Below are 9,283 nucleotides of genomic sequence, written 5' to 3' on the forward strand. Positions count from 1 at the left end.
AAAGCAAATTCATCATTTAAAGCCATCATTCCTGCCCTTCCTATTCCCAAGTGAGAGGTCTTATCTTAAACATGGCTAGCATCACGCAATCATTATGAATATCATTCCTTTATTTTACATTATAATAAATCGACACATACAATACAAAGATTATTAAACAGTCAAAAGGTTATACATAAATCAAAACGAGGAATTAAATTTAAGCGGCGGGAACTGAGCATTTGGCACAGCTGCTATTATTTCGCCTATTTTTTATCGTCTTTGTCTTTTGGAGGTGTTGGTTCGTCGTTGTGTGTAGCAGCAAATTGAGCGGACGCACGCTGACGAAAGTCTTCAAATGCAACTGGATCTCTTTCCTGCATTTGTCTACCCATCTCAGCTATATGTGGCCTGAAAAGAGAAAGAGTTTCTTTATAATTTTAACAGCAAAGTTCATTCATTATTAGTAAAAAATATATATACATTTATACATTTACACCACATACTTATTTGTTAAAGAAACTTTTTGGGGTCCAAAATTTTTGCAAATAGCTATCAAACTCAATTTTATTTTTGCAAAAGCACCTTTGCCTTCCATGGCTTAATAGTAGAAGAGTAAAACTTTAGTAGAAAAGTAAAACTTTTAAAGTTAAAATTTTGTATTTTTTTCTCAAAATTTGCAAAGTTAGCTACTGTAGCAGACCCAGAAAAATGCTTAAATATATAGTATAATAATAAAATATTCAAAATCCTCACATCATAGTGGCAAAATTCATTCCTAGAAAAGGAGGAGGAAGGGGACCAGCTCCAGGTGGTGGGGGATTGGGATTGGAACTAGGATCAGCCTCTGCTCCTCCTTCTCCTGGCTGACCAGTGGGCGGAGCCTGCTGCTGTTGCTGTTGACCAAAGGGCGGAGCTTGTCCAGGGGGTGGGGCTTGTTGAAACATCCTTGTTGCCCTAGAGATAGAGTGTGATGTTAATTAGAAATTAAGTAAAATGACTGACATATTCTGAAACATTGGGTTGGACATTACTGATGAAGCCTAAGGAGGAGGAGGAGAGAAATCAAAATAATATTTAAATATGATAAAAGTTTCTAACCAAATTCATAAAACCAGGATTAGATAACAAGTTGTTAATATCAAACGGCATTTGTGCACCTCCCCCTGGCATGGGCGGGGCCTAATAACGATAACAATCAAACAGACTAAGCAAATAGGACTGATCTCACTTGACTTGCCGATGGAGCCTCTACTAATCCCTGTAATGCTGATTTGTATTCTAAATTATTGGGATCACATTCTACAGCCTACAAAATAATAGTTATAAATAATAATAATAATAATAAAGTTTATAATGAGCATTTATCATTATGATTAATAAAGTTAATAGATACATGGTATCTGTGCAATGTATTTAGTCTATTTACACAATAAACATTGTGGGGTTGACAAATTCCAGCTGGTACTTTCTCCCACTCTTCCTTTCAATCACTTTCCTGTTCTTTCTTTTCTAATCTCCTTTCTCCCTCCTCTCTCTCTCTCTCTCCCTCTTCCCCCTCTCTCCCTCCTTCTCTCTTACCTTCTGATAAGATGCTCTTGCTTCTTGAGTGCGTGATAGTTTACTGTAAATAAAACTGAAATACCCTCATTAAAAGGACAGGTTATATAATGACCAGGTTACCCCATGCGTCCATGTGCCCTAGCATAATCAGGTTTCAGGCCAACAGCAGTTTGACAGTCGTCAAGTGCTTTATGTAGCTCTTCAATTTTAATGTAAGCAGCAGCTCTGAAGAATGAGGGAACAACACGTTACTATTTTTAGGACTATAGTATTGCCTTTTTTCAAAAATTCAAAATTGCTCTGTTTTTTTTAATTGGTCATAACTTGAAAATTTTTTATCTGAATCGGCTCAAACTTGCTACATAGCATAAGGGCATCAATATGTATCAGAAAATTTAATAAAAATTGGTGATCATTTTTAGTCATTTTTTGTAAAAAAGCATGGGCTATAGCCTTGGATATTTTTCAGAATTTTGACGTTTTCTTAAAACGGCCGTAACTCAAAAAATTGAAGTCGGAATCAGCTCAAACTTTCTACACAGCATAAGGACATCAATGTGTATCAGAAAATGTAATAAAAATTGGGGGTCATTTTTTAGCCATTTTTTGGAAAAAACCATGGGCTATAGCCTTGGGTACTTTTCAGATTTTTGGCATTTTCTTAAAATGGCTGTAACTTGAAAAATTGAAGTCGGAATCGGCTCAAACTTTCTACACAGCATAAGGACATCAATATGTATCAGAAAATGTAATAAAAATTGGAGGTGATTCTGGAGCCATTTTTTGGAAAAAACCATGGGCTATAGCCTTGGGTATTTTTCAGAATTTTGGCATTTCAACCGCCAAAATCTTTGCGGAAAAACCCAGAGTATAAAGACACTACATAAAGCCAATAGCTCCAAGATGAAACTGACCTGTTGGCATAGTATGGTGGATTAGAAGGAGACAGAGTAATTGCTCTTGTATAAAGTGATATGGCTTCATTATACTGCTCATTTTTTAACTTTGTATTACCTGAGAGAGAGAGAGAGAGAGAGAGGGAGAGCAGCAGGTGGATAAAAAAGGTAGCAATGGATTTAAAAGAAACCTTCGTTCTTTAGTCTTTCAGCTTCAACGTGCTTCTCGTCGTCAGAAAGACCATTTTCAATCAAAGACTAATAAATAAAAAATTAATCAATTTTAAAAATATATTCCATTATTTTTTATTGTACTTAACACATGTTAATTAATAATTATACATGTACATGCACCTGAAGTGACGGTAGTTTTTTATAGGTATCGTTATTTTCCGCCTCGTCCAAATTCATACCAAAAACAGCCTGGAGACACTCCATAGCAACTAGCAACAAAAATACAGAAAAAATAATATAAATAAATAAATAAATAAATAATAAAATAAGCAAAATCTGCAGACTGTGCACCTTCCAGACTTTCTTTAGAGTCGTCACTTGTGGAATCATCTTTAATACTGTCTCCTATGAACCTTAAAACAGTATACGCGGCTTTGCTCCGGACAGAAGGAGTGCTACTATCAGAATCCGTTTTGGCTGCCATTTTTATTTGATAAAATAGAATTGCAGGATATGACGTTTAAATAAAATTATTACGGTACCAAAATGGCCGCCTCATTATGGCGGAGACAAGCATTAAATATAGTCTTTTATAGGAAGAGATTTAGAGCTATTTCTCCTGCGCTCTTTTCTTCTCAGCCCCCAGGCAAATGGGATTATAGCGAGGAAGAGATAAGCGACATTGTGCGACACATGCAAGAACTAGCTCTCCTTAAAGCCACGGAAAACGAGGCAGAAGATAAAAATCAGGTAACCCCAGCCTTAATTATTAATTTTTATTTCTTGAAAAGGTCTCTTATCTCAAATCAATGATGAAAATAGCTCAGGCTCTCTCGGAAATCAGTCACGTGACCGTTGCGGACACGGAGCCCCACCCACTTTACGATCATTTTGGATGCGACGCCCACGCAAAAAACGATCACCACTTCGGGTCAGAGATTCTTTCCAAAGAAAAGTTAAAAGACAATTATCTGCAACTTCCCTCAATACCAGCTGGTTCTGCTAGCAGAAACACTTCTAGATAAAATCAAACATTTCATTTCCGCCTTGTATCATAAACTTATTTGGGGTTGACACAAAAAATTTTATTGGTTAAAACAAAAGGGGGGGAATATCACAAAAATTAATAAAGTCGTACAGAAAAAAAAGGAAAAGTAAAATTTTGAAAAATGATTGTCACGTTAATTAATTATGCCAAAAACTAAAACAAAAGACGAAATAGAGTGGGCGTGAAACAACAAAAAACAATAATAATAATAATAATAATAATAATAATAATATGAACAATGATGAAAATGAATGCAATAGAAAATGAAAAAAGGGGAGGAGGGAGAGTGGGAGGGGTCGATCATTTTAAGCAAAAAATTATGCCAAGTCGAAAAAAAATAACAATAATAACAATAATAACAATAATAATAATAATAACAATAATAATAATAATAACAATAATAATAATAATAACAATAATAATAATAAGGACAAATGCATTATAGGATAAAGAGAGAAGTCAGAGGACATTTTGAATTGTGTTTTTATCGGTCACAAAAACAGTTTTTATTTTACTTGAAAAAGACGACAAAAAAGGAGAAGGAAACTGGACAATGTTCCAAAATCTGGCAAGGAGCGCTCAAGAGCGACGCCCTCCGGTTGCCACGGCGATGGGAGGGTGGCCGTGAGTCACACGAGAAGTAGCACGAAGATTTGTTGGACTAGAGAGAGAGAAAGAGAGAAAAGGATTAAAAAAGGAAGTGGTTAAAATATATCTGATGATTTAATGATGATATAAGTTCACAAAAATTCATTTGAATAAGATAGCACACCTCCTGTCTATACTTCAGACACAGACACACACACACACACACAGACAAAATACATATTCAAATACATAATATTCATAATTATTATCATAAAGAAGAGCCGTCCTTGAAGCCACAAAATCATAATCCTTCTCATCAGTTACATAACACATAACAGTGCAGTGCAGTGCCTGGTTTTGATTGGTGCCCTGGGGCAGTCACACTAAATACCATTAATGTGGTTTTAATAGACATAATCAATTTAAAATGAATTAAATAATAATAATAATAATTACAAATAAATAAATAAATAACTGCCTATATATACCAAAAGAACACATACATGTACATTTTGTGAGAGCAGTCTAGCTGAAAATGAGGGCCTTTAACCAAATATGGGATAAAATAAGTCTTTTAAACATACAATATATGTACATGTACATTTACATGTGTTTCAGCATTTATGTACAAAATCACATTACAATTACAGTCAAACCTGCCTATTTCGGACACCTTGGGACCCAATAAAACTGCCCTTATATTAAAGAGGTCTCCTTATTTTAGAGGTTCATTAATACACATTACTATTGTATTGGGACTGATACTGCCTGTCCTCATTATAGAGGCCTCCTTATTTTAGAGTGTCCACAATAAGAGGTTTCACTGTACTGCTTATAAGAAGTGAAGAAGACTATACAGCACACATGTAGTATATACATAATAATAATAATTAAGGTAATATACATAATAATAGTAATAATAATAAGGTATCATGTACAGTGTATCTCCATTATTAGATTTGCTCTCTTAATATCATTGTGGGCAGACTATCAATAGGGTTCACCATAGTAACACATGGCAGACGTTCTCACACAGTCAGCACACGAGCAGGACACAGCACTTACCAAAGGAATGTGGTTGGAAAATACACACACACACACACACACACACACACATGTATATATGTACATAGTACATCATTATAATAATACAAAGAATACATTGAAAGGATATACATGTACATGTACATGTATATCATATTCAGTAAGTACATTCAAAGGGTTTACATGTACATGTACATATGCATAGATCAAAAGAATACATTCAAAGGGTTTAGGGGAGGTGTCCATCGCTACCAGTTTTGATAAGGAGAAGAGAAGTCCTCCCCAAGCCACACACCCCATGATGAGACAACTGCACGTACATGTACACCAATATAACAGTCTATCAGACACAGTGATGAAGAATACCAGACTATATACAGCATAAGAGTTTATGGAGGGCAAATAAACTTGAAATAAAGTCACAGAATGATCTAATGCATTCTACCAAGAAATGGCTTTAATCACTAAAGACTAGCTATGAATAAAATTTAAGATAATTCACACGTACATCATAAGGTGCAAGTATATGTTAATACACCCACAAAATAGTCAAGAATTATGTACAGTACATGTACTTGCACTATACACGTATATAGTTCAAAATTAGCTGGTTAAGGATGTATATGGGGGCACTTTCCAGTACCCCGGCCCCCACCATGTTTTGACTTATCTCCCCTTGTAGCTGCCTAATCATACAGTATCCTCATGTCCCAGTAATTTAGTATACATGAACAGTAAGGATGTAAGTAATAGGTAATATATAAACTTTTACTAAACTATTAATAAAAATGCATACATATGGAATACATATACATGTACATGTATGTGTGTTTGAGTTAAAAATAGACAGATAAATATAATAGAACATAATAGTATACAGTATCTTTTAAATATACATACAGTGAAACTTCCTATTGTGGACACTCTAAAATAAGGACACCTCTATAATGAGGACAGGCAGTATCAGTCACAATACAATAGTAATGTGTATTAATGAACCTCTGAAATAAGGACACCTCTTTAATAAGGACAGTTTTATTTGGTCACAAGGTGTCCGGAATAGACAGGTTTGACTGTAATTACTTGAGTGTTAAGTAATAATCAGGATGTAGTGTATACGCTTAGCTGTAGTTTAGTACATTGTTTAAATCAGTTACACTTGCTTACAATTATAACACAATTACTAAGAATATAATTGGATTTCAATTGGTCCTGCATGGTGCCTCTATTTACTATGAAAACTCGTCCGCAGCTTCCTGTACCCCATACAAACACACACAATTACTATACAATAGACAGGAATATGTACACGTATATGTACATGTACAACTACACATGTACGTATTTATTTAATAAATTATATACATAAATGTGTATGTACATGTACTTGCGTATTTCTTTACATGTACATGCTTATAGTGCAACTGTAACCCAAATGTGTGTATATTAAGTGTGGCTTTGATCGTAAAGTCTAAATCCCCTAATTACATGTACAGAGACAAATAACTTGGAGTAAACACACACTACATGTAAATAATAAAGAGATTGGAGCTAAGAAAGCTTAAAATGGAAAGCTAGGTTTAAGTACTGTGTTACTAGTAGCCTCTATATAATGGAGACTTTGGGGGCAAGAAAGTGTCTCTGTTATACAGAGACGTCCTTTATGTGGAGGTTATTTTATACAGTAAAGAAATTGGACCTGATCAGAGCTTAAAATGGAAAGCTGGGTTAAGTACAGTAGCCTCTATATGATGGACACCTACGTGTATATGTACATGTGGGTGTTGTGTGAATGGTGGCGTGTGTGTATCGGCTATGAGATGACAGTGGAGGATATTATAATGTAATAATGACAACTTTCATCTGTGGGCAGGAGACTAAACAAGGATAACCTGATGTGGCATAACTTAAAATGAAGCAAAACACCTCAAGAGAGAGAGAGAGAGAGAGGGGGGGGGGAGAAGGAAGGAGGTAGGAAAAAATAAGAAGGATCATATAAGACATGTTTCATGGCCTTCCCCTCTCTCTCTCTTTCTCTTTGAAAGAGAGGAACAAGGTGAGACTAGACAAATTAAGAAAGACAGACAAAGGAATTAAAGAGAGACAGTGAGGGGAAGATTATAAAAGAGAAACAGATAACCAGGTACTAAAGACAAGTATAAATAGATCAAAGAGACAGACAACAACCCAGACTACTAGCAACCACATATGACATACTGCTTATAGACAAAGGGAAAAAAGGAAGAGAGAGAGGGAGAGAGAGAGAGAGGGAGAGAGAGAGAGAGAGAGAGAGAGAGAGAGAGAGAGAGTGGAGTTGCACATTTTATAAAGGCGGTTAGAATCACCAGGTGTGGCATATTAGACATAATTCATGATGACCCTCAATAGATTAACAATACATGTAAACAAGAATACTATTTTCACACAAAACAGTTACACAACAAAAAATAATACATATACATGCACAAATATACATGTACATGTACACATAAATATATTGTTGATAATAATAATAAAAATATATTACATGTACATGTACATGTATACTGGCAGTGTTGTACATTATAAAAACTTTGCGTCAGGCCAAAAAAACAATTTTTAAGATTCCTAAAATTCATATATCGAATGACAATCAAGTACCCGTGGATGCAATTATAAAAACAAAAATTTATCAAAAAATAATTTTAAAAAACTTACGCCCGAATGACGACCGTAGGCTGGACGGAGGAAGAGGACGACCCCCTAACCCCCGGCAACTGGGACTGGGCCATATATGAATGTGGCATACGCCCACGCATAAGATTGGGTTGGGCTGAAGGAGAAACTGGCAGCGTCACGAGCGAGTGATGGGAAACCCTAAAAAGACGTTACAATTTTCATGATAAAAAAAAGAAATGACTTCGACCTACTTTGATTGGTCCATTACATGAGAACGAGTCCTAGATGCAACCCCGTGAGTAGATACGACCTCCCTATGAATATTAATTAGACCACACCCCTTTAATTAATTAAGCTTACCTGGTAGACATTGGTTTTACGTGGCCGGTGACCCCCATGGTGGTACTGCCCCCGCCTCCGGAGGAAATTGCAATCCTCTTGTGTTTGATCTGGTTAAGGTGATCTCCCTGGGTCATGGCGGGGTGATGATGGTGGTGGGTGTGGTGGTGGGTGTGGTCATCGTAACCAGGCAACACGTCAATGTCACTCATAACAAACTAAAAGTAAAAAAATACATGCACATATGTATAATATAATCTACATGTACACATGTACATGTACATGTATATTCCGCCAATTTAAATAATACATGTATGGTGCGTACTTTCTCAAGTCCGGAGCGTATCTGGTCCTCTTGGTCCATCTTTATCATTTCGGCCTTTTCTTTGTCCATTTTAAGTTCGTACTCCAACTTGCTGAGCTGGCCTTTGATGCTCATGTCTCCGCCCACCCTGGACCTCTCGTACTTGGCTCTTTCAAGGTCACCCATAGCCCATAATAGTGCTTGTTTCCTGAGAGAGAGAGAGAGAGAGAGACAGAGACAGAGAGAAAGAGGAAAGAAACCATTAATTATCAAATAGTAAGCTGGAGTCAGTAAGTCTGGATGCCATTCATACCAGTCAATACAAATATATGCCAAATCACCTACCTCAAGCTGGTATATACCACACACACACACACATACACACACACACACAGAGGGAGAGAGAGAGAGAGAAAGATCAACAACTTCAAAAAGAGCAAACACACGACAATACCCAAAACAGAATCAGCACAAGGTGCAATTTTAATCTAATGTCACGCAAGCACACTCAACAAGACGAGGATAGGAGCATGACTAGCTGTAGCTTACTATATAGTTATCACACCTTTAGGCTAATTGCATGTGATTATAATGGTCTTCTCTCTCTCTCTCTCAGTCTCTCTCTCTCCCCCCTCTCTCTGTGTCTCTCTCAGTCTCTCTCTCTCCCCCTCTCTCTCTCTCCCTCTCTCT

General features: G+C 36.3%; 3 protein-coding genes across 3 annotated transcripts in view; 1 reads left to right on the forward strand and 2 right to left on the reverse strand.

Moving 5' to 3' along the window:
* Positions 1–104: 104 nt before the first annotated feature.
* On the reverse strand, positions 105–3,115 carry LOC100638984 (small glutamine-rich tetratricopeptide repeat-containing protein alpha-like). Its single transcript, XM_019997899.1, has 11 exons — positions 2,964–3,115; positions 2,793–2,881; positions 2,630–2,696; positions 2,457–2,556; positions 1,663–1,767; positions 1,561–1,615; positions 1,211–1,288; positions 1,081–1,161; positions 985–1,022; positions 736–936; positions 105–390 (listed from the first exon to the last, which is right to left on the reverse strand). The coding sequence occupies exons 1-11, from the start codon at positions 3,094–3,096 to the stop codon at positions 246–248; spliced, it is 1,092 nt and encodes a 363-aa protein (XP_019853458.1). The 5' UTR covers positions 3,097–3,115; the 3' UTR covers positions 105–245.
* A 34-nt stretch (positions 3,116–3,149) lies between these two features.
* Positions 3,150–3,998, forward strand: LOC105313170 (uncharacterized). Its single transcript, XM_011406364.2, has 2 exons — positions 3,150–3,362; positions 3,404–3,998. Exons 1-2 carry the CDS (start codon positions 3,159–3,161, stop codon positions 3,635–3,637), a joined length of 438 nt encoding a protein of 145 aa, XP_011404666.1. The 5' UTR covers positions 3,150–3,158; the 3' UTR covers positions 3,638–3,998.
* A 131-nt stretch (positions 3,999–4,129) lies between these two features.
* The window catches only part of LOC100639110 (dual specificity protein phosphatase CDC14A-like), a 10,335-nt gene continuing 5,181 nt past the window's right edge, over positions 4,130–9,283 (reverse strand). The window contains exons 11-15 of the mRNA XM_019997893.1: positions 8,615–9,053; positions 8,311–8,507; positions 8,202–8,264; positions 7,990–8,148; positions 4,130–4,321 (exon numbers count right to left, since the gene is read on the reverse strand). Of these exons, the coding sequence (XP_019853452.1) occupies positions 4,240–4,321; positions 7,990–8,148; positions 8,202–8,264; positions 8,311–8,507; positions 8,615–9,053 (940 nt within the window). The 3' untranslated portion in view covers positions 4,130–4,239. The remainder of the gene's footprint in view (positions 4,322–7,989; positions 8,149–8,201; positions 8,265–8,310; positions 8,508–8,614; positions 9,054–9,283) is intronic.

Source organism: Amphimedon queenslandica, unplaced genomic scaffold (genome assembly GCF_000090795.2).
Source record: "Amphimedon queenslandica unplaced genomic scaffold, v1.1 AMPQUscaffold_13348, whole genome shotgun sequence".
NCBI classification, from domain to species: Eukaryota; Metazoa; Porifera; class Demospongiae; order Haplosclerida; family Niphatidae; genus Amphimedon; species Amphimedon queenslandica.